At 40.8% G+C, this 26,093-nt stretch overlaps 1 protein-coding gene across 2 annotated transcripts in view; it reads right to left on the bottom strand.

The window, feature by feature from the left end:
- Positions 1 to 26,093, bottom strand: part of Myo1d (myosin ID) — a 307,146-nt gene that overhangs the window by 202,818 nt on the left and 78,235 nt on the right. Inside the window, exons 2-10 of one of the 2 annotated variants that reach the window (XM_059271332.1) lie at positions 17,501 to 17,709; positions 14,165 to 14,258; positions 12,701 to 12,866; positions 11,220 to 11,273; positions 8,570 to 8,665; positions 4,098 to 4,214; positions 3,342 to 3,545; positions 1,876 to 2,021; positions 1,684 to 1,798 (exon numbers count right to left, since the gene is read on the bottom strand). In XM_059271332.1, the coding sequence (XP_059127315.1) occupies positions 1,684 to 1,798; positions 1,876 to 2,021; positions 3,342 to 3,545; positions 4,098 to 4,214; positions 8,570 to 8,665; positions 11,220 to 11,273; positions 12,701 to 12,866; positions 14,165 to 14,258; positions 17,501 to 17,709 (1,201 nt within the window). The remainder of the gene's footprint in view (positions 1 to 1,683; positions 1,799 to 1,875; positions 2,022 to 3,341; positions 3,546 to 4,097; positions 4,215 to 8,569; positions 8,666 to 11,219; positions 11,274 to 12,700; positions 12,867 to 14,164; positions 14,259 to 17,500; positions 17,710 to 26,093) is intronic. The other variant, XM_059271334.1, reaches the window with a different exon arrangement.

The raw sequence follows: 26,093 nt of genomic DNA on the forward strand, positions 1-26,093 counted from the left end.
CCAGCGTCTTACTACGTAGCCCTGACTGCCTCAAACTTGGAATTCTCCTGCCTCAGTCTCTGGAGTGCTGAAATTACAAATGTGCCACCACAACCAGTTTCAAAGGATATTTTGGATCAGTGCCTCCAAATCATACCTGAATAACAGGTTTTATGATAAGATTCACACTAAAAAAAAAAAAAGCCTCAGCTTCAGTTATATTGTATATTAAACAACAGGTTTATTCTTAGGAAACTTCACATAAACTTAATTGAGTTATACTTCATTTCTATTTATTTAGCTATTTATTTATTTAGTTTTTTCTCTGTGTGTCTCTGACTGTCCTGGAACTGAGAGATCTGCCTGCCTCTGCCTCTCTACTGCTGGGATTAAAGGCATGTGCCACCACGTCTGGCTTGACCTATATTTTAAATAGCTATGAGAGGTCACTGTTTAAATCAAACAACAGGTAGCTCTCTTTTATAATAAAACTGACAACTCTGGTTTATTTTAAATATGTAAAAATTTAAGCTAATATATTAAATGAAATTTTATGGCAGTCTAATATTTAACACATGTTGGAAGGCAAGGATGCAATGTGAGGCAGAAATGATATTTATTATACCACTCTCTCTCTTTTTAAAATGAATAAGTAGAAATAGAAATTAGGAAGGTATGAATATAAAAATAACTTTACTATGACATTTCAAATAGCTTTTTACTGCTACTGTGCTTGCTATCAAAGAACAAATGCGGGCTTGCTTTTTATTGTGCAGTGAGAGTACACACAGTTTATAAAACTCGGCAACCAGGCACAGCAGTGAAAACCTGTAATCCCAGGACTCAGGAGGTGGAGGGAGAATTAGAGCACAAGGTCATGCTTGGTTTCACAGTAGGTTCAAGGCCAGCCTGGGAAACATCTGACTATGCCTCAAAAAAAACCCCAAACAAAACAAATTACAAAAATCTCACACACACACAAAGAAACAAACAACTACAAGAAAACACCAGAAAGTTATAGAAAACCAGTTTTTAAAAGCCTACTCCCAAAATTGTTTTACAAATACGAATGTCCAAGAAGAATACTAAGTCTTATTTCTGTCAGGGGCAGGTGGTCTGCTGTCAGAGAATGAGAATGCTCAGGGAGCCAGCCTTTCAGTCCTGCCCAGACCAGTGTCACTTCCTATCTATAGCGCATTGGCAGACTTTGCCTCCGACAACTGCAAAGGTTCACAAAGAGCACGAGAAGAGAGGTGACAGCAGAAGGAAGAATGTGGAACTGGACAGGAATAAAGCGTTCCAGCATTCCAACACACAGGCTTCAGAAGGGCTGATCAACAGCTGAGAGCAGTTCACTACCACTTAGTGCACGGAGGAGAAACAACTGGGTCTGGAAGGAAGTTCATCTAAGTTAAGTCGAAAGAGTGAACTTCGAGTGATGCTAGTAGACTCTAACAGACAAAAAGCAACCAGGAAGCCATGTGGCATCAGCTACACAGCTGATGTGAGGCTTAAGGCTGTACTGAGCATGTCCTGGGCACCAACAAGGCAGGATATCAGATTAGAGGAATAGCACGACTGGACTAGCATGGCTGGATTAGCCGATCTCAAGGAAGGCTCGGGTCAAGGGTTCAAGAACCCAAGAGGGTCAGGAGGAATGCACAGCGGGCAGCACAGGGAGACACTCCCCACAAGGGCACTCACGTGTTTCCAAGGGATGCCTTCCCGCTGGTACTCTTCCTGCTCCTGCTTCAGAACCAGCTGAATAAACAGCTGCTGCAGTTTCTCATTGCAGTAGTTAATGCAGAACTGTTCAAAGCTACATGAGATGGAATATGTTAGGCTTAAATACCAAAAAAATGAACAACAGGGTTTTAAGTATCTTACCCAGTTTACCTGTTGTTGTCAAAGATTTCAAAGCCATAGATATCCAATACACCAATAACAGTGTTTTTCCCATGAATCGTGGTGTCATAGTTCTTGACCTCGATAATGTCATTGATGCGAGTAACAATCCAACAAAAAAGGCGTTCATATATTGCCTGTGAGAGACAGAACATCATAAATTCTTGTCTGTTTGGGAATGAGTCCCTCTGTTTGGAATTGGGATGTCTTCAATCCCTTCTTCTTACTGTTCAGCACATGTGTTATTGCCTAAGTGGAACAATTAGAAATTTATATAACCTGTTACAGAAACAGCTACATGATATATGCCAACCTGAAGCAAGCAAGCTGGATTTTTTTTTTAAAGATTTATTTACTTATTATGTATACAGTGTTCTGTCTGCATGCCTGCAAGCCAGAAGAGGGCACCAGATCTCATTATAGCTGGTTGTGAGCCACCACATGATTGCTGGGAACTGAACTCAGGACCTCTGGAAGAGCAGCCAGTGCTCTTAACCTCTGAGCCATCTCTCCAGCCCCATAATCTGGATTTTTAAATAGGTTATTGGTTACTGTTTGTATTTTAAGACTACTCTCCAGGCACGTGTCCATGTCTTACTATATCAGTGCTACATCTGCTCTTCTCACCTCTAAAAACTGTTCTACCAACATTGAGCTACAAGTAAATGGCCTTGGGTACTTAAGAATTTATTCCCTCACTCACCAAATATTTGCTGAGCACTTAGACATATAGTTTGTTGGAAATACAGCACTAAGTACCCAGAAAGTTGTAGTCTCTAAGGAGTGGAGGGAATAGGGTGAAGGAACACACGCACGGTGTCTGAGGTGACTTTTAAAGTGTATTGTGTGTGTCTGTATGTGGCTGAAGGTAGGTGCCCTTGGAGGTGTTGGTTTTCCTGGTGCTGGAGTTACAGGTAGTTTGGGTGGTGGGAACTGAACTTGGGTCCTATGCATGAGTAGTATGTGTCCTTAACTGCTGAGATATCTCTCCAGCCCCCTGAAGTGACTTAATTTATTCTGTGCTCAGGCAATCCAGGGAAGGCTTCTCTGAAGAAGAGACCCTTGGCCTGAGCCAGCAGGATGACTAAACAGAGCAAGATGGGAAGAGAGGAACAACCCAAGCAGAGAAATGGCATGTGCAGACCCTGTGGTTAGAAGCAGAAAGGGGTGAAGAACTCATGAGGCTTGAGAAACGATGAATATGTTGGAATACGTAAAAATGGCTGAAGACAGCAGAAAATGAGGCAGGGGAGGTAAAGTGGTGCCAGACCTGCCGAGGTAGAAGCATTGACTCTCTCATCCCCAGTTGGTCTAGTTTGCTTTTCCAGCAGTGATACTCAGAGGCAGGAGCCAGAAAGTCTGTTTCTAAAAACCCTTAGCCCACTGTCAGGGATGTCTGAACACATCCTCACGGGATTTCACTTAGGCTGCAATCCACGGACCAAGTTCAGTCTCACCTTGGCAAAGGCGTCTCTGCCGTAGCTAGCTTCCTGTTCCGTGTGCTGCTTGTCGATGATGTCACGGCCTGTGGCCACCGTCCGGTACAGAAGGGCTTTCTCCACCATGTCTGTCTTAGTAGAGAGCAATTCTGCTATGACAGACACAACCTTGCCATTCTCAATGAGTGGCGTGTCACCATCTACTATAAACTTTAAATTTCCCTATATCAAAAACGAAAACACAAGACACCATTTCCAGTGAACGTCTGACAGATCATGAATTCAAGTGACCTTGCTTATACCTACCTTCCTCCACAGCGTGTCAGATGTGAAAGCCTAGCACTTCCTTTTCCTCTTTTCCATACATGTGTCTATCCTTCCATCTAGCATACATTTTTGAAGGAGGGTCTATATTTTTAAGTAGTCATGTTCACAGATACTTTCTGCCATTCTGGTCTACGTGCTGGCCTCAGATGATCTGGCTGTGCCTTGGAGGCCACTTACAGCCATCTGCTTCAGAGGCATCACCATTAGGCTCGGTGCTGAGTTCAAGGTCTGTGGCTCTCACAGTACAATGAACTGAGCACGGGCTCCAAACCTGTAGTGGTTTGGAGAACCTCTCAAAATATAAAATGATGAAGAAAATCAGAGCACATTTTTCAGAACACAAGTGAAATTTTCATAAAATAAATTACTTTTGACAAGGAACAAAATCTTCTGGAACAGTACCCTACTTCCACAGGGATATAATGTACTTTGAGAGTCCTTACTCACCAAGTGAAGAATAGCAGCCAAAATTTTATATACTGTTTGAATCTCCTCAGGTTTGAATCCAATTACTTTCATGGCATCGGCTACGACTTTGAACTCGGCAGCATCATTGATGGAACACTAGACATGGACATGAAGATCTTAAGTCACAGACATTTCACATGAGCATTAATCATGAAACAGAAGTGTTTAGCCAAAGTCTTGATGCCTCTGTAGTAAGTTACTTTGAGGGAGATAAATATTAAAAAAAATTACTTTATGGTAGAAACATTTAGATGCATGAGGCCTATTTGTGTGTGAGAGTTGTCACTTAAAATAAGCACCATGAACTCTTCTGGAAGCTTCTGTCCTGAGTTGGCTCACAGAAGATCACAGCTCTATGTTCCATAGAGGCGGTCACACGTGAAAATGTTGAATGTGGGAACTTCTAAAGTCCATGGGTGGTTACTGCATTTGCAGCTCTCCCACAGGTCCTCTTGTGTAGGCTGGCAACAGCTTTCACACCATAGAACCAGGCTTCTTATTTCCCAGGTGAGGGAAAGTAGAACCCAGAGCAAAGCCACCAGCTGCAGCCACTTAGCAAGCTATTAAATAGTCCAGGACCATACTTCATTATTATTTCTTCTCATGTGGTAAGTGTCTGTCTGGTAAGATATAGCTTCTAACTGGAGCAGAGGTGCTGTGGATATTGCTCTATATAAATAAAACACTGATTGGCCAGTAGCCAGACAGGAAGTATAGGCGGGACTAACAGAGAGGAAAATTGAGGGAACAGGAAGGCAGAGGGGAGACTGCCGGGAGCCGCCACCAGGACAAGGAAGATGTAAGGTACCAGTAAGCCATGAGCCACGTGGCAAAGCATAGATTAATAAAAATGGGCTAAATATAAGAGTAAGAGCTAGACAATGATAGGCCTGAGCTAATGGCCAAACAGTTTAAATAACATAAGAGTCGGTGTGTTTATTTTATAAGTGGGCTATGGAACTGCTGGGGCTTGGTGGAACCCGGAGAGAAAACTCTCCAGCTACACAGAGGAGCTCAATGATGAATCTGTAGCCCCGGGAGATATGCCACTGCTTGGATGGATAGTGTGCCAACAGATTCCACAGTAAAGAGTGGCAACTACTTATATTACAAGTTTTCCCAGAAGCAGCTCTGGACTAACCCTTTTCTTAGCAAGTTGCTCCTCTTGCCTGGAGAGTGCCCTGGTCTGATGCTTGCTTACTAAGGAACGACATACAAAAGCAAACCTTCTCTGCCTGAGGAGCACACGTTCCTTTGTGTCTCAGGCACAACCAGTCAAGCTCCTATCCCCATCAGTGTTTTCTCACTATGGGATGGACGCTCAACCTTATTGAGCCTCAATTTTCTCATGAATTACAAAGACAGAGTAACACACTTCTTATAGGTTGTTGTCTGGTCTCTACCATACCAGAAAATACTAAAATATCAGATACTGCCATTATAAACTCCATGTTGAGACTGTAGTTCTGTCCCATAAAAATAAATTGCGGGCTGTTTTCTGACAGCCATTCCTCTACTATTTCATTATTGCTAATAGAACAAGATTTGTTTAGTCCTCTTGGAGCTCATCCCTGATTGGCTTGCTCCTAGCCTCTGGGGGCTTCATGGTTCTAAACTGATCACGGCCATTATCCTGGATAGTTTATAGGCAACTTGACACAAACTAGAGTTATCCGAGAAAAGGGAACTGCAGCTGAGAAAGAATGGCCTGTGGTTGAACCTGTGGGCATTTTCTTAATAAGTGATTGATTTGGGGGCAAAGACCATTGTGGTGACGCCACTTCTAGGCAGGTGATCCTGAGGTGTCTAAGAGAACAGGCTGAGCAAGCCATGGAGAGCAAGTCTGTAAGCAGCACTCCTTCATGGCCGTGTGCACTGCCCGAGTTTCTATTCTGACTTTCCTGGATGATGGACTACAAGCTGGAAGCTGAAATAAACCCTTTACCTCCTTAAGTCGCTTTTGGTCATGGTGTTAATCACAGCAACAGAACCCTAAGACACATGTTTTCTTCCCTCATCAAGTGAGTGGTCAGCCACAAGCATATGATGCTACTGTGATCAAGGAGGTATGAGGAAAAGCACATGGGGGCTGTGTAAGGGGAGGGGCTCTAGGGAGACATGTGTATAAAGTGGCAAAACCAGATTTCTTTTGCCTGTGAATACTGGAGACTGCTGATGACATTTTGAGACCACGACAAAAGCAGACCAAGAGAACAAGCCAGTTTACTGAGTGAAGCAGGGCTGTAAGTTTGAAAACCCATGAACCCCACCTAGGTCTCTAGCAATGTTCCTGAGGCACTGGAGTGACCATCCCAGCACTTGCTGTCATACAGGGTTAGTGAATTCCTTACTGTTCAGGAAACTCTACCTGGATTTTCTTTTTCTTGTGACCCAAGGTATCTTAATTGTTCATGAGTCCTACATCCTAAGATTAATTAAAATACACGTAATATTTTATGAATATTAAAATCATACTTAATTTGTATGGAGGAAGTGATTATGTTGTTATATAATAAACATATGTTTAAGTAGGATTTGTTGTATGATTTTGTTGCAAGCCATTACTAATTATCATCTCTACATGGTAGAATTTAAGCATGTATCTTAGGGTATTTTGGTGCTTGTTTTGTTTTGAATTAAGTGTATGGGTGTTTTGCCTGCACTTATGTTTGTGTATCATGTGTGTTCCTGGTGCTCATGGAGGCCAAAAGAGAATACTGGATCCCCTGAAGCTGGAGTAACAGATGGTTTCTGACCTGCCATGTAGGTGCTGGGAATCAAATGAGGGTTCTCCACAAGAGCAGCCAGTGCTCTTAACTGCTGAGCCACCTCTCCAGCCACTGAGCCAGCCTCTAGCTTAGGTTCTGAGTATGAGCACAAATTCTTTGTTTTTGTCAGAAAGGAAGGGGGGAAAAGTCCAAATGGAAAACCAATAAAAACAATACCAAAGATGAATTTTATTTAGAAAGAAGTTCAAATATTAACTTAATACTTAGTAATAAGCTACATGACTTGGCCTGAAGTAATTTTGGCAATAAGATGATAGTCTGATTGTAAAGGAATAGGCCAGCTCCTAGCTGTAAGTGTTGATTTCATAATCCTTTCTCTATATTTAAGTATTTCTGGCAATGCTGAGAAAGTTGGACCATTGCCTTCTACTGTTTTATTTTTAATTCATTTTCAGCCAAACATTTCCACTCTTAGAAAAGTAGAAAAAGGTAGCATAACCTAAATGCCAAATAATAGAAAATTAACTACAAAACCTAAGTATCATTTATTTCTAGGAACAGCAATAAAAATACTGCTAAGCCAGTAATAAGGGTATAACTAGCATAAATGGAATAATAATTTAAATAAAAACACTTCCCACATCTTTTTTCTGACAGAGATCTTTTTATGCATCATCCAACTAAAATCACGAGTGCTTTTTCTTGTTTGAGCTGGGTCTGGCTGTGTGGTTCAGGTGGATTCAGCATCTTCCTGTCTCAACCTTTTGGATACTTAGGTTACATGCATGCGCCACTGTACCCTGTTGGCAGTGCACTTTTTACTACAGAAGAGTTAAAAATACAGAACTTCGGGGTCCAAATATGCATACTCTTACTCGTCCGGAGGCAACAATTGAAACCGTGACCCAGGCCTGCCATAGCGCCTGCATTTCTATACCTCGCTTCCAGCAGACTAGGACACCACCACATTTACTTCTTCCTACACTCTCACCAGCCACCACATTGTTAAACTGGCTGTGAGACCAGTAGAAGAAAACTCATTTAAATAGGAGCAAGAAAATAGGGCCTGCAGATGTGTATGCAAGTGCCTGCATCCAAGGGAAGGGAAAACAGGGGTCCTTTGGAAAGATGACTACAAAGAAAACCCAAGGGCCACAAAATTATTTCTAGGATAATCACAATCAATATTTAAAAATAATGGGAAACTGGGTGGTGGCGGTGCATACCTTTAATCCCAACACTAGGGAGGCAGAAACTGTGGATCTCTGAGTTTGAGGCCAGCCTGGTCAACAGAGTGAATTTCAGGACAGCAAGGGATACACAGAGAAACCCTGTCTTGAAAAACCAACAAGAAAAAAGTGGGGAGAAAATCAAAGTGCTTTTTAATTTTGTCATAGCAACATGCCTTTGGCCAAATCACACCAACTCTTATGAGGAAGGCTTTCTAGTCCTCAGTGTTTTTATGGTTTCAGCTAAATGAAGTCAGATCAAATATTAAGAGAAAACCCTGAACACGGGGAGAGGAACTTTTCTGCTAGATGAGGACAATACAGTCACGCAAGGTTATTTAGCCAGGTGCTCAGTTCAGTGGTGGAATACATTTTGGACTGAAATTTTGAAAAGCAGAGCAGAGGACACTCCTCTGCCTGAGGGCAGCAGAGGGCCTGGGTGAACAGCTCGTGTTCCTTCTGCCTCCTCTCCGTTCTCAAAGAAGAAACTTACCTTCAGCTGTGCCCCCCCACGGATGTAGTTGTAGGATGAAAGGGACTTCTGCAGGTGTAGAGAGTGCAGCATCTGCTCAGAACCTCCCTGGAGCAGCTGGAAAATATTCAATTTAAATTAAACTGCTGTGATGGCTCATCGGAGTTGTCAACTTGGTGGCACTGGAATCAACTAAAGATAAGCTGCTGGGTACCCCTGTGAGAGATCCCCTTGATCAGACTCTTTGAATTGAGAAGACCACCCTAAGTGTGGGCAGGGCCTGTGAGTGGCAGCCTAGATAAAAGGAGGTCCAAGGGAAGAGCTTTGAATTTCATTTTTGTGTCTTGCCGGTCCACTCATCCACTTTGTTGCTGCTGCAGCCACAACCACTGCTGCTGTATTCCTTTGCTGGCACCAGAACTCAGTTTCTTCTCACTTCCAAGGAAGACAGCAGTTCCAGGAGTTTTCAGGCCTTCAGCCCCAGACAGGGACTGCTGAGGCACCCAGTCCCAGGGGCTGGGCAGCTCTTGGGTTCTCAGCCTCTCCAGTCTCCAGCACGAAGACAGCCAGTGCTGGACTACCCAGAAAACGTCGTGTAAGCCAATCTAACAAATACTGTTTTAGCAAACAGTCATTCTTCTGGTTCTGTCCCTCTGGGAATTAGTTCTTCCTGACTAATCCACTGTCAAAGCAAATGCTGATCTCCCAAATGTCAAATATTCTAACTTAGTAGTGATCTAGTTCCTACTCATTGTCCAGGCTTTATACGTTTAGGTCCTTCTGTTAGATGCTTTAAGGAGATTTTGGATTTTGTTTTATTTTGTTGCTGTTGTTCTCACTTATAGATAAATGGCTTCTATATATATAGATAGGCAGAGTGTTATAGAGTTATGAGGAATATCACTTAAAATGTCTCAGCTCATTCACAACAAAATTGGTCTAGAAAGTTCTTGCTCAGAATGTCATCGCCCGTAAGAGAATCCCTGCCTGAGGTGCTTGTTGCTCAGCAGTGTTACGCTGCTGAATTTAGAAAAGTCAACATTCTGGAGAAGAGGCATCAACTGACAGTCACGTGGAGTCCCACGTGCTGCACAGCTTTTCCTCAACTGTCACCGTCAGAAAAGAGTGTGATTGACGGCTGTGACTCTCACACAGACTGACGATACTTCTCAGTAACTTCATCCAACTGGGAAAGACACTGGCAAAAGCTTAAGTTCTTGAAATAAACAATTCTTTTCTTTTCTTTTCTTTTTTTTTCTTTTTTTTTTTTTTTTGGTTTTTCGAGACAGGGTTTCTCTGTGTAGCTTTGCGCCTTTCCTGGGACTCACTTGGTAGTCCAGGCTGGCCTCGAACTCACAAAGATCCGCCTGGCTCTGCCTCCCGAGTGCTGGGATTAAAGGCGTGCGCCACCACCGCCCGGCCATAAACAATTCTTTTATTTCATAGAGAAATGGTTTATCTGAAATCTAGCAAACTGTCAACAGAAACAAAGTTGTTACCCTTTTGTGCTATAGAGCATGCCTTCAGGAGGGGTTCTGCACTGAACAGTAAGCTCTGGCTTACTTCAAATGTACAGTTATCAGGCCTTAAAGAATGATTATTTCTTATCAAACATACCAGAACTTGAATGGCATTGACTAGAACAGTTTCCTAAACAAACAATGTTGTATTCAACTGTACGGTCACCGTTAATCACCTTCAAAGACAGTTACACAGAAATCAATCCTTTTAACTCATAGTTTTAAATGTGTCATTGCATGTGTGTTTCTGCTGGTATGTGCATAGAGGTCAATTTTGGCTGTGTGTCATTACTCGGGTTCCGTTTACTGTTTTTTAAATTGGCCTGGAGCCAGCAGCCCCCAGGACTGTCTCTGCCTACCCAGCACTAGGACTGGACATGGACACCACTAATCCTTTTTTTTTTTTTTTAATTCAGGTTCTGGGAACTGAACTCACAGTAGGCATCTTATCAACTGAGATAGCTCCCCAACCCCATAGTTTTAATTCTTTAAAATCCCAAACGTAACTTACTTAGGTCAACAGCCTATTTAGTAGTCTTAGTTTACATCACTTTGAGCTTCAAAGACCATATTAACATCAACTTGCTCTATAAGAGCAGATGTGCCAAATAGCAGGAGGGCTATTTAAGAGTTTGTTTCAAACTCCAACAACATTCCCAAAAGATGATTTGTTTTGAGTGTTGACAGCATAGAGGATAATTCTTCTTTGAATTTATAAATCCTGCTTTTGTTTTTAAAGTAATCATATTACCCTACACCTATCAAGAGTGACGCAACCAAATTTACATTCTCATCTCGAGAACTCTCAAGTACAGGAGTAGTAACTCAAGTCAAAAGAAAAGGAAATCAACACATCTAGAAGGTGCCATAGCAAAAGCTCTCATGGTCATTACACTGTTCCTCCACTTTGAGGAAATGCAGGTGATGCCCAGCCTGGGAGCATTCAGTTGGCTGGCCACCCACCAGCTCTCATAGTGCTCACACTCAGTCTCTTAGGTGGGGTAGGATGTGTTCATGCCTGTACATACATGTAATTTGTTTGGAGACAAGGAAAGCCAGAGAGGCATAGGACAGATGAGAGTACAGGAGAAAGGTTTCTCAGCATGACCAGGCAAATGATCAATTCTCTGCATAAGGAGCTGATGACTAACCTGATAAAAAGAATGGAAGCTTCGTTCTCCCGGCTGTTGCACAATCACACGAGACTAAGAAAAAATATTTTTTAAAAAATGGTTAATCTGAAATGTAGGTATAAATGACATGGAAGCAACTTTCTTAGAGAATCTTGTATTCACAGTGCATTTAAAAAAAAAAATCTATGGTCAAAGCTTATCAGAGATGGGTCTCTCTATGGTTTTCCTGGCACTATTTTGATAATTCTTTATATTACTTAAAATGGGGGTGCCTTAACATTCATGAGGAATGAAGCCTTGTTTGTTCACCCTGGAGTCTAAAGATAGTATGTGCAAGTGGTAGGAACTAAGGGGGAGAATGGAAAGGAATGCTAGGGAGGAACATTCTCAACATTCCCTTGTCCAGAGTCTGCTGGCGTTTCAAAGAGCAATGCCTCATATCCTATAATAAAATCAGTCAACATGATCAGGCCCTTGGGACTCTGTTTAGACTCTCCAAAGAGACTGCTCAACATGTGTGCTCATTCAAGTGTTCTTTTTGATTAAATATTCCACACAGCAGAATCACGAAACATTATGGAGAAGAGATGGGTAATACTTGGCATCTCTTGTTTCTGTCCAACTGACTCTGATAAAGCACTTATTTCCTAAATAGTCAGCCTTGATGTAACAGATAAATTACAGTGCCATATGATGCTGTGGGGTCACCGGGATAGGGAACCCGAGTTGAGCATGGCTTAACTGGACCAAGAAAAGGAATGCCTGTGTCCTGCTGCAGCCAGTTATATACCTTATATAGCAGCAAGCAAACAGAAACCAGGGAGGAAAATTTCAAGTTAGTTACAAGCAAACTGGCTAGAGGGATGGTAACATAAAAAAGTCTAGGTCTGAAAGCTGGGCATGATGGTACACTCCTGTAACCTCAACTCTTAGAAAGCTAAGGCATGAGGATGGTGAGTTACATGCCAGCCTTAGTCACCCAGGGGAAAGGAGGGTGTGAGGGAGAGAGAGATTTAATTGATTTGAGTTACACCTTACCCAGAAGTTGTCATACATTCTTCCTGTTCCATACACACCTCAAACCTGCATTGACAAAGTCTAACGTTTTCTAACTTGATATAACAAGTCAGTGGTTCTCAACCTTTGGGGGTTGAACGATCCTCTCGCAGGGGTTGCATATCAGATATCCCGTGTTTCAGATTATGATTAATAACAGTAGCAAAATTGCAGTTATAAAGTAGTAATGAAATAATTTTATGGTTGTGGGTCACTATAACATGAGGAACTGAATTAAAAGGGCCACAGCATTAGGAAGGTTTGAGAACCACAGCTAAGTGCTCATAAGAGAACATAGGAAGACAGCTTCTTACCATGGAAGGCAAACTTGAAGAGGGATAATAGGATTAAACACACTTTAAAACAATAAATAAAATTTCACAAATAGTATTTTTAAACATTCAGCTCTCACAAGCATCACCCTAGAAAACTAGCACATTTACCTTTTCCAGCAAATAGTTATTGATATGTCCCCCAATAGGGTCTCCCTTGAAGTCAAAGTTGATATCCATGTATTTTCCAAACCTGCTTGAATTGTCATTACGATTGGTTTTGGCATTTCCAAAAGCTTCCAAAACACAGTTTGACTTCAGCAACATATTCTTCACTCTAACAAAAATATGTCAAAGTTATTTGAAAAAATTTCAGAGATGAAGACATTTAAAAAACTGGATAAAGCTTCACTTCATTCTATTCATTCTCTCTTTGTTTCTTTTTCGCTGACAAGAGTCCTCTCACACAGTCCCACCTGCAGGAATAACCTGGCCTCTGACATGACCTGATCAGTGGATCATCGTCTCTGCCACTAACCCTGCAATGAACCCTTCAAACTGCTGCCCACACACGACTGTAGGCTTCACAAAGGCATGTGTGTAGGAACTGCTTGCTGACAAAGGAAACCACTAGATGATGGCCCGATATGCTCCAGAAAGACAGTAAGTTTACATAAGCCTTATCTGCTGTATAGAAATGAAAGTAATTTAGTTCTCAGCTAGCTATTCTCCTGGGGTCCAAAAGAAATGATAAAAATTTGATCAAATGTTCACTCTCAAATTAGACTGCAAAATGAAAAATCAGAAGTGGGAATATGTCACAAATTTTTAAAAGGATTCTTTTGACTGGGTAATCCAGTTATGATAAAAATGCAAAATCCACAGAGTATCATCAAATCTAAATTCTCTTTCTTCACATCACCCAGCACCCTAGATTTGAGCTGTCAAGCTGCCTGTGATGTACAGATGAATTGTGACTCATCAGTGAACTAATATTCAACTTTAAAGCAGTCAACCAGGAAAAGGCTGTACCACATAAGAAACCAGTTATGTTGCTTCATTAAAAAACAAAATAACCACTCATTCATTTTTTACATATTTGTTAAGCAAACACTGTATGCCAGGCACTGTTCTGGTGCCTCACACAGCACAGAACAATTAACTATGCTACTCATCTGACTGCGAACCCAGTACAGTGCAGTATGAGACTCTTTTGCACAGGAACCTTACTTTGGCTCCCAGCATCAGTGGGTTATGGTTGTGATAGCAATGGGAAGTCATGGGTCTACCTTCCAGGGCCCCATTTCACTCAGAGCACAATTTTTAAAAACAGAGCAAGGAACCTGCAGAGGCTTGAACAATAAAGTCAAGCTGTGTAAATTCCAGTACTCTGCTGAAGTTGAAATCTGGCTGGAACCAGGACACTTCCAACTCTTCCAAAGTAGTTTTAATATTTTTTTAACTTGGTAAATCTGGAAATTGATACAGCAATAGAAGAAAAGCAGAAAGACAATATACAATGTGAAAATCAAAGCAATTTACACATTAAAAAAATGCTTGATGACTGTCAATTTAGGCCTAGCCCATTCTGCACACGATGCCCAGCCCAGCCAATCTGTGTCCCTGATCCCTTACCTTTCTATCTCTGCTCTCTGGCTGGGGTTGGTGATGGCGGCGATATACTGCATGATGTACTTACTGGCCTCTGTTTTACCAGCTCCACTTTCCCCTGGAGGGAAGAATTATGCACGATTTTAATATCGTAAGGTAAGCCAGGAGTAAGCTCATTGTCAACAGAATAGTTTAAACCTTTGATGGTTATTCATTTAAAATTGTATGTTACATTTTCTTCCACCTTCCCCCTCCTTCTCTTTCTCTCCTCCTCTCCCTTCCCTGTTTTTTTATTAAGTTATTTTGTCCTCAGCTGCTTCTAATAGACATGAACACGTCTTAAAAAATGATAGAAGCAAAATTATAAATTACAAATCAATATTTGTTAAGGAAAAATATATCAGGGAGTAAATTGTGTTAGACTAGTTCCTTAGACTAAGCAATCACTCCTAAGTATAGCTGAAGTAAGGTGCTGATCCAAACAGTAGCTACAGCTACATTCATATAACCTTATTTTCTACAGAAAACTTATTTTAAATTTAATGGGAATAAAGTAATTGATTACAAAAATTAGAGTCAGGTGCTCACAGGTCCAGAGACCCAGAAGGCTGAGAAAGGTAGCTTGAGCACAAGGATTTCTGAAACCAGTTAGATCCAGTCTCTTAGTATAAAAAAGGAAAGAAAGAAAAACAAAAATCTTAACCTCCGAAAATTACAATAATTTTAGTGAAAAAAGATAACACCATGTTTGAGACACTAGGCATCATGGAAAGTGTGACAATGGGTACAAGTGATAGTATTGGAGGGAAAGATTTACAAGTTCCTTCTACTTGTTTAAACACCAAAACTTCACTTACTAAACTTTCTCCCAAGGGAATTTTTAAATGTAGTATAACCAAATGTATCAATCTCCCAAGGCTTTAAAACTATTTTTTACAGATTACACTATGTGTTAGGACTAAAATTGGGCTAATAGATCGATAAAGAATTAGATAAAAAGAGTTGATTACATAATGGAATTGCTAAAGAGAATGTGCTAGTTCTATAGAAGCCCTAGTGAAAATGTGTTCACTATACACTGCTAAATGGAAAAACTAACTTTGTGATAGCAGTATATGATTACAATTCTGTATTTTTACTTATTTATGCACGTGTGACTCTATGTACCTACACAGAGACAGAAAATATGCAAAAGGACACACACTAACCATCTGCTACTTCTGGAATGTTGAGGGACAAGACATTCAAGAACAAGTGAATTTTTCCCAAGTCAGATGGGTCCTAGAGGAACCTCCCCCGACAAAAAAATACAGGTCTTGCCATTGCACATGGTTGCTCACTAAGACTTGATAGTAAGACCCTACTGCTGAAGATACTATATACTTTGGTCACTAGAGATGTAGAAATCAAGCTGGTACTAAACTGGAAGCTTTCTCTCTGCTTGCTTGCTTGCTTTCATAGTACCCAGAAGGTGCTATGTAGGCTGCTGATATTTGGTGTTCATCAATAGTTTTACCCTCTGAGCTACAATAATGGCACAAATGTTATGGGGTTAACCAACTACTATCTGACTGGACTTAAGGCCCATGCCACAGGAGGAAACTCATGCCTGGTTCTGTAAACTTAGCCAAGAACCTGTGGCTGGGGAGGTCATAGGCCTAGGGGAATCTACTACTATTACTTTTATGGACATAGCCTCAAACTGCCTTCTAAACACTTATCTTTATACCCATAGACTAATGCAGCTCTCAGTCCTCATCAGAGAAATTTCTTTTTGTAATGACAGTGGTTAACACAGATACTCACAACTGGTCTAAGTGCAGAGAATAAGGGTCTGTGCAGGGCTTAACCATAAGTGGGGTATCTATATCACAAAGCTCAAGAAGCATTGTAGGAGAAGGTGGAAGGATTTGAAGGGCCAGAAGTTAGGGAGGACTGCTGTGAAACTGTCTTTAAAACACGAGAGGGCCCTCATACTCATATCTCACAATAAGTAGCTATGGTTCCCTGCAGCAGACCCTACATGAGATTCATGCCTGTCAACATTCTAGCATGGAAGGAAAAGGAGCTCCCAAGGCCCACCCCTGGCTGAGGAGCTACCAACAGTTGATGGCTACCTGGGGGAAAGAACATCAGCTTTTTTTCAGGGGTGTGGCTCCTGGTAGGTTGACCATCCTTCAAGGGATGGCCCTACACACGTGTATAAAGGTGTCTAATATCAACTAGATTTGGTGAGTTAAAAAAAAAAAGACATGAAGTTGGGAGGAGGAAATGGTGGTGGTGAGAAGAATTGGAAGGGAGGGACTTGGGGATGATAAACAATAAAACACACTGATAAATGATAAAAATACAACGTATGAAAAAAAGAGTAAAGGACTTTTTTTTTCATTCATAAATTCGTGTAACTGGTTAACTTTTTAAATTTTAAAAATGTTTTAGTTATTAAAAAAAAAAACAGTTTAGTCCTGGGCTATAATTCTCTAATTCCAACATGAAGTTATTTAATCTTCTGATCCTTAACATTCTTATCTGTAAAGTAGAAAAATAACTATGCTACATACCACTTAAAGTTATTTTGATAACCAAAATAAAATAATGGTCATAAGAATATTTTGAAAAGCACAAAGCCACTAAAGTAAATGGGAAGTATGATTAGCACCCACAGAGATTCCCACATCTTGAGAGGCCATCCTGGGCCAGGGAGAAGGTATTTTCCTTGTCCTCATTTTACTAGGTGAGATGCTGCAAAGTACTCAGCACTGTGTGAGTTGCTAGGCTCCCGTTCTGAGCATGTGGGCCACAGCTCATCCTCTCCTCCAAAAGGCTCAGGTCCAAGCTCAGGAAGCCCATTCCCACCTCTGCGCCAGAGCGCCGACTTCCAAACTCCAGTCTGACTTTGAGTTCACCCCTCTCACATTTGGCATGTAAGTGCATCATTTTCTTTGTTTCACTCTGTTAACATCTTTTTTGTGTCATTTTACTTGTTATTTTTTGTGTGCTTCAGATAGGAGGAATCATATCCTATGCTGGCTCAGTCTACAAATGACCAAAAGGCATGTAAGTATAATATGTACTCTTTTTATGAGCTGAGGTCTTGTTATGTTGTTAAGGGTGGTCTTGAACTCCTGAGAGTTCGAGCAATCCTCCTGCCTCAGCCTCCAAAATCAAGACTAGAGGATGATCAAACAGGGTAGAAATACTTTAGTATTTAGTGTTCATTACTTTTCTGGGCCCTATAAAGTACCTTAGGTTTCTAAGCTTAAAAAAAAACCAAAAACTCATCAACTGTGTGAATTTCTGAGTAAAAAAAAAAAAAATTAAATAACTTTTGACATTGGAACCAGGACCCCCTCCAAATACCTGATATCATAATACAGGTGTCTTTTGATCGCCTCTTCATAGCCTTGTAAGCAGCGTCAGCAATAGCAAAAAGATGAGGAGGTCTCTCATACAGCTCACGACCTTTATACTGCTCAACTGTGTCCCTTCCATAGATGTTCAGCACCTTGTAGGGGTTCACAGAAACGACCACTTCTCCAATGAATGTGTAGATGCGTCCTTTCTCAAATCTGCACAGAAGCAAGAACAAAAGGTAGGTGGGGTGGGTTCTTTCCTCTTAATTTATTATAAAATAGGCTTAAATGTTCCAGAAACTGTTTCTGATCTGATAATTCATCAGTTCTCAGTTTACTTTTAAAGACCACATTACAGCTGGGTATAGTGGCTAGTGTCTGTAGTCCCATTTCCTAAGAGGCTGAGGCAGAAGGATTGCTGTGATTTTAAAGCCAGCGAGTTCCAGGACAGCTTAGGCTACAGAGTGAGACTCTGTCTTAAAAATAAACATACAAACAAAAACCCAAAGACTATGTTTGAGTCAGGCAGCTCTCTTAAGCCTGAGGCAGGAGGATTGCTGTGAGTTGGAGGCCAGCCTGAGCTATGTAGTGAAGCTCAAAACAAAACAAACAAAAAACAAAACCCAAAACAAAAAACGAAAACAAACCAACTAATAGTAGAGACCATAGCTGATGTGGTACCCTTTGGATGTCACTAGTGAAAAAGACCAAGGATTTAAAATTCAGGCAAGGAGAACTTAACACTTAGAAGGCTGTGGATTTCCTGTTTCCATACAGAAGGTCAAGCAAGAAGAGGAAAAAGTTGGAGAAACCCTCACAGCTCTAGCAGGATAAGAAATAGAAGCTAAATCAGGTCTTCGATTTTACTTCACTGGATTTTCAATTACAAAGAGGCCTGTTCACATTTATTTCATCTCCCTCTAGAAGTCTCACTAAATTGTCAGTAAAGAAATAAACACAGTAAAATCCATAACAGAGAATGGTAGAGGAGACACTTTTGGTCTAAATCAAATTGTTTTTTGGAGTGACTGCCTAGAATCCTGTGGTGTAGATACAGCACAATTTATTCAGTGACCTTCCTTCCCTCCTGCTACTATGAGAAACACTACAGAAAACACCCTGGACACACAGCTTACAAATCAGTGAGAAGGACTCTCAGGGAAGTTTCTATATTTTTAAGGTATATGTAATATGATCCAATTTTTGTATGGGATCATATTTAAGTATGTTTATCTATTCATACATTTGACAAGTAAGTATATGCATGCATGGCAAGGTATTATACAGCACATGGCGTGTTTATCCTCATATACAGACAGTGGGGTGATAGGGATGGGTGAATGAGGAGGCAGGTCAGAAGAAGCCATGGGAACAAAGTAAAATTAGCAAAAGCTCCATGACTGAAATTGTAAATAGGGATGATAAACCTGCACAAAAATTTAATATAAAAACATAGAAACCCCACACATTCTATTTGCACAGTAACCCATACCTCTAAGTGTGTACAAACCAGAGCTTAACTGTTTATGCTCAAGTGATTGTTATCAAATCACTCTATCTGCTGAAAGGCACAGGCAAATACAGCCATCTTTCAACATCCATTGGAGATTGGGTCTAGGAGCCCTCACAAATAACAAAATCTGTGGATGCTTAAGTACCTTGTATAAAATGTCCTAGATCTGTGTAAAGCCTAGGTATATCATTCTCCATAATCTGTAGGCTATAATAACTCTTCATACAAGTTATATGCTATCTAAATAGCCCTTACATTTTTAATCTGCAGTTGGCTGGTTGTAAGGATACCACATCTGTGAATATGGAGGGAAGATTGTGTCTCACTTTCAAGAGTTGAATGAAGAAGGCTCACACAGGCAAAATGCTGGCCCATGGGTAGTTTGTCTCTAAGAACCCCGCTGTTTATAGCCAATGGACAAGGAGAAATAAGCATTAGGGCCTGAACAGCAAGTTTTTAAAACTTCCTTCCTTTAAGATGGAAGTTGTCAGCTATAATTAAGAGTGGAAACAAATAAGTACCAAGATTTTTATCAAGTAGTTGGCATGTATTTAAATAAGAGTTATCAACCAGTGAGGTTTCCTGTGCATTCTTCTATTGTGGTTTTCCCACTGACAGCAAAAGCACTGACTTTCGGGTCCTTCACATCTAGGCCTGAGAGTTCACATTACTAACTTAACAGCGGGGAGACCTTGTGAAAACTATACCCTCCTGGTGCTCCAGCCTCTCCAGCTGTTCAGTGGTAATAATTATACCCCTCTAGCACCCCAAATAAGTGCTTTCCCATTTTTTTCAAAAAACAGCAATTAATTTTATACTTCTATTATGCTATGCCTGAAAGTGATATTTGTTTGTATGTTTTAAGACAGGGTCTCTGGCAGCCCAGGCTGGCCTTGAACTATGTAGCCAAGGTTGGCCTTCCATTCCTTATACTCCTGCCTCTACCCAAAGTAGTACTGGGATTGCAGGTGAGCATAGATTCTTTACCAAGTGTTTTTATTTTTATTAATACTGCCCCTACTCAATAGCCTCCATAGATGAGGAATAGACTAAATGATCACAATGTCATTCCTTGTTAATCGACTGCAAGTCACCAACAAGTTTTCTATCTATACAACTTACATTTAAAGACCCACGAATGTGAAGCTGGGGAGATGGGCTCAGTGGTTAAGATTGTGTATGGTTCTCACAAAGGACCAGAGTTCAGTTTCCAGACTCATGACAAGTGGCTCACAAGTGACTATACCTCTCAATCCAAGGACTTCAATATCCTCCCCTTTGGTCTCCAAGAGCAAGTACATAAACCCTCCCCACAAGAATATATATTTAAAAAACCCACAAAGAAATAAAAAGTAGGATTCAGCACTCGGGTCTCTCTGGTTAGATCTGTAAATATGTAAGACATGCTCAGAAGGCATGACCAAGGAACTGAGAAAGACGGGGTTGTTTAGTTTTCAAAACTGCCCAAATAGAAAAAAAATGAAAAGGAGCAACAGGCTGTTAAGGAAAAAGTTACCTCATGAGCTTGATACTCTGACTCAGAGGCATAAGCAATAGTGTATGTGACAGTGTGTTATCTCATCCTCACTGTATTTAATAATGCACTTTCTCACTGAATAGTTCTTACGGCCACAAATGGAATAGTCTCTGAAATTCTGTATTAGTTCAAAATAAATATTTTGTTTAATTAAATCGCTAAGCATCATATCTTCAGGATATAATTAAAATAAGTGCACAGTAGCAGATGTGGGGGCTTATACCAACAACTCCAGCACTTGGGAGGCAGAAGCAGGAGATCAAGAGATCAAGGGCAGCCTGGGTTACCTTGTTTCAAAAAGGTATAAAATGTAGAAATCATTTCTTTATAAACCATGCTATTTATAATCATAATATTTATTCTATCTGTTGACTTGAAGACTGTTTCAGAGGCTCAACATAATAGGATATTAAATAAATGCTTCAGCAATTTGCAAAAATGATAGAAAGTTACTTTTGAAATTGTAAGCTGGTTATCAAATGACTCTAAACTTGGTTAGATTTCAAAATAACCACTAGATGGTGCCATTACACACTCTAACATCAACTTGCCATTTCAGATGCCTGAAATGGTGCCTCGAACAGAAAAGTAATGTAGTTAGGCCCTTTCAGGACTTCCCTGGGGAGGATCTGCAGTAATTACACTAGAAGACACCCTGCTCCAAAAGAATAATGAAAGCATTCCTATGATCTTTGTGTGTAAACCTGTTATGACAAAGTGTCTACTTTGTAGACTACAAGGAAGGGGTTGAACCCTGGAAATTAAAAGAGGAAAAATAAAAACAAAGTACTGTAAATAAATCATAACAACAGAGTATAACAGGAAAGAGAATAAAACCATGACTATAGTAGCAAAGATTATCACATACACACACACACACACACACACACACACACACACAAAAAGAAAACCCAAAAAAACCCCAAAACAAACAAACAAACAAACCTTCCAATGAGGAATCCTAAAGTCACAGACAAACTCTATTCCCAAGCACACAAGGTCTGGTCCTCTTGACTTGACTCCTAACAACCAATACCACTTCTGTTCATGAGCGCTTCTCCCATCATCTATCTAGGTCTTTGCCTTCATGTTTTTTTCCCCGAGTTTCACTACCTGGAATCCCTTCATCCTGGTCCCCTTCCTGCCCCACACTCAGCAGACTCCCCCTCATTCTTCAAAAGTCTGAGAACCAGTTTCTCTGTGGAGTCCTACTTGATACTCAATCTCCAACACCAGTATTATGATTTTCACTCACATTTTCCCCCTCAGAACTCTCCCAATCATTAAAATAGCTTAATAAGACAGGGCATGGTGGCACACACCTTTAATCCCAGCTGAGGCTGAGACAGGAAGACTGTTGGAGTCTGAGGCCATCCTGGATTATATATCAATAATACACACACACACACACACACACACACACACACACACACACACACACGTACGTCTTAAATTAAATTAAAATTAGCTGGACAAGGCACACCCCTGTAATCTCAGGTCTTGGAAAGAGAAGGCAGGACGACCAGGAGTCTCTGGTCATAGTGAGCTTGAGGACAGCCTGGGTTACATGAAATTGTATCTCAAAAGTTAAAACCAACCATTCAAAAATAGCTTAAATAGTTCTTTAAAATGTAAATAAAAATATTTATTGAAACGACTAGATATTTTCATTCATTTCTTTTTTTTTTTTTTTTTTTTTTTTTTTTTGGTTTTTCGAGACAGGGTTTCTCTGTGTAGCTTTGCACCTTTCCTGGAACTCACTTGGTAGCCCAGGCTGGCCTCGAACTCACAGAGATCTGCCTGGCTCTGCCTCCCGAGTGCTGGGATTAAAGGCGTGCGCCACCACCGCCCGGCTTCATTCATTTCTAAATGAAACAAAAGCTCTAAAACATTTTTAACTAATGTGTGGCAACAGAGAAGATATAAAGACAATACTGTTGGAAGACACATGTACAATATCCACGAGCTCTGAAATATTTTGTTGTTGTTACAAGTATTCTAGCCCATTCACTCACATCACTTGAATATAGGGCCATCTGCAGCAGTCAGTCAAGATGCAGCAGCCCCTTCAGACCAGTCACAGCAGAGCATGTCTACAGCCTACACACAAGGTGTGCACAGGCATGTGTGTGCAGGCAGAGGGGAAGGTGGCAAGAATGCCACGTTACTATATTCACAGAGCACAGATGATGTGACATGATAGTCTCTGGAAACCTGGGGGAGTAAGTTTAAATTTGATGTGTCTGGACACCAAGAATGAGCAACAAGTTTTATAGTCAAAGAGAACAATAAGATGCTTAATGAAGGGTGTGAAAATAGAAATTATAGATAGAGAAATTTCAATTATTTTAAGGGGAAACTGAACTGAATATGAAAACTTACCAAATACAAGGGATAAATTTTTTTTTAATTATTTACACTGAGTACAAGACAAAAAAGGAGTAACTGCAGACACTGCTCTCTAATGTACTTCAAAGCACATGAACTATGAACTCTAGCAACAAGGGAGCTTTCCAGTGATCACATCTCCTACCAAGATCTCCTGCCCCTGGCTGCTCTGACTTAGGTGACTGCTGAGTGTTCAGTATCCTGATTGACTTGACTAAGTACAACCGAGGCATGGCCAGTTAGCCTCTGTCCATCTCCAGGAGCACCTGCTGCAGAGCTGGCATCTACTTGCTGTCTTTTTCCCAGCAGGGAATTTACCCACTCTAAGTGAACTCTGCCTCTGGACACTGGTGGCATTATTTAGAGCTGGATTGTTCAGTTGTTAGATTTCATTTTCTATGAGCTGTTTCCCCACTTTTTATGTGTAAACAATAAACTGTTCATTTGAAAATGAAAAAAAAAACAATAACTGTTAGAAAAATAGATAGCAGCTTTGGAAAACAAACAAATGAAAAAAAATTACAAGGCATTAATGTGGGGAATTGAACTGTGTTCCCCAAACAATATATTAGGAAGTCCTAACTGTCCTGTAATAAGATCATATTTGGAAACAGGGCTTCTGCAGATGTAATCAAGATGAGCTCATTAGGGTGGACTTTAAAGAAGGGGAAATGTCACTCACATGTGGACACAGGGCCATGTGAGGTAGCACAGGTCAAGGAAACAAATACCATCTACCTCTACCATCTATCTACCTGCACCGAAGCTAGAAGAGCCTAGAAAGGGTTGTCAGAGAGAGCTTGGTTCTGCTCATACCTTGATTATGGACTTTTTGTCTTAGGACTGTGGACAATAAATTCCATAGAAACCCTAGAGACAGAGCTTTATCATAATAAATTCCATGAAAATCTGTCTCAGCTTCCTAACAAAAAGAAATTCAAATCAAATCAGTAGGATTCACCTTCTCTCCTACGATCAAGTGACTTGGCAGTGAATGGTGTTAAGAACTTGAAGTCCCAGGCATTGCCTATCTCTATCACAGGTACTGTCATGATGTGACTACTGTCACTCCTTCTGATCTACTTTCCACATATCACCAAATGTGTCCTGAAAACACACAGCTACTAGAAATGCCTGGTCTTCAAACATTTCAGCAGGAAGCCACAATCTTGCCAATGTAACATCCAGACAGCGGTCCATGTCACACCAGCACTCCATCACTGTATGGTCTGGCCTCGAACACACAATTCTTTCTCCATCTCAAAACTCACACCTGTTTGTTTCCCTCATGGTGGTTCTGACAAATAGTTTTTAGGGGAACAGAGGCTATAACTGCCCTGTTTACTGTTTTACCTTCGGCATGTAATATAGTCTGTATTACCAAGGAAAGGTTAGATATTTAGTGAATAAAACCAATAATGAATGGCTGAATCTCTAGCACATCTCTTTCTTTCAGGAATTGTTTTGTACCCTGCTTACAGACAAAATTCAGGTTATCAGGTATGATATGAACAGCCTCAAATCATCTAACATCATTTTCCCCTATTTATATGGTTAATTCTAGCTTTTGTTGTCTGTTAGCTTCTAAGTGTCAAAAGTGAAGGGGAGGTGTAATGATAAAGTGGCAGAAAAGGCCAAGGTGAGTTGCTAAGAGATCATGCCATGCAACAGATCTAATGTAGGTTTATTGGGGGAGGGAGGAGAGAGCAGAAGGATGCCTTGGAGTGGGAACATGAGAGAGAGCTAGAGAGACTGGGAAACAGAGAGAATGAAAAAGACAGAGAGAAGAAATAAGACAGAGAGAATCTGGGGTGGCCGGGGCCTTTAAGGGTGGCCCCGTCCATACACAAGTCTACACAACTCGTAGCAGTGCGTGATGACAAAAGCTGTGCCTACATCTGCCTCTGCAGGTTGGTGGGCATGCCAAATTTATAACAGGAGGGATAAAATACAACAAAGTGTCATCTAATACTTAAAAGATGGGCCATATATTCATGTCCCCACAGAAAATAATCGGTTCCTCTCTTTATGTGAGGAACTTCAAAGCCAGGAAAAATAAAAAAGGTACCTACTCCAACTCAAATCTGAGACACTATTTTCAATGCTGGAGAACACGGCTTCAAAATACGTGGGGCTGAGTAAGCACTTAGGGGCTTGTCCCTGAATGAGACTAATTCTCTCTCTCAGCAGTCATTAGTTGCCTGTAGTTCTTTGTCTAGTGGTGGAACTCTGTGAAATCTCCCTCCGCCCTTTCTCCATTAGCATGTCTACTGATATTGGCATTGTTTAGGTCTTGTTCAGGCAGCCATTTCTAGTCTCACAGCAGACTTTCTGGTCTTCTGGCTCTTATAATCTTCCAGGATGGTCCCTGATCCTTAGGTACAAGAGTTGCCCTGAAATGGTATACACACAAACAACAAAATAGACTCAGCAGATTGTATTTATATATTTGTGCATCCATCCATCTCTCTCTCTCTCTCTCTCTCTCTCTCTCTCTCTCTCTCTCTCTCTCTCAATAATAAAGAAAAAGAGGCTATTAATTTGAGATGGAGATGGGGGCAGGGGAGGGATTCTAGAGAGACACATGGGAGGGGTTGAAGGGAGGAAAGGGAAAGGGGGAAAATGTTATAATTGTATTTTAATTAAAATATATTAAATAAGAAAGAAAAGTAAAAAATAAAGATACAGTTAGAATACCAGTTGGGTGGCAATAGCCTATAGGGCTGGGGTAGGATTCTCCAGAAGGCTGTATACTTCTTAAATCAGAGCCCATTATAAGGTACTCTTCCTCTTATAACCAGGATTCACAGATCCAGGAATTGAGGAATGAAAATAAAAATGGTTCCACTCACTGTCACCCCTAGTGGCTCACTAGGAACACTTTTGCTTCCTGTTTCTACAAGCTTGTGTTTGGCAGGCCTAGAAGTTTTGGTTCCAGAGTGAAGAATGCTTCTGTCAGGAGGCACAACAAATACCCCATTGAATTGGAAGTCAAGACTTCTCCTGATTTTGGGCTCCTGATGGCTTTGAATCAACTGGCTAAGAAAGGAGTAACAACAAGAGGTGGAGGTGTTGACTGATCCAGACTAACAAAGGGAAACTGGACTGTCAGAAATGCAGAAGATCTTTTAGCACACCTTGTTACCAAGTCCTGTGACTAAA

This window comes from Peromyscus eremicus, chromosome 8a (genome assembly GCF_949786415.1).
Source record: "Peromyscus eremicus chromosome 8a, PerEre_H2_v1, whole genome shotgun sequence".
Classification (NCBI taxonomy): Eukaryota; Metazoa; Chordata; class Mammalia; order Rodentia; family Cricetidae; genus Peromyscus; species Peromyscus eremicus.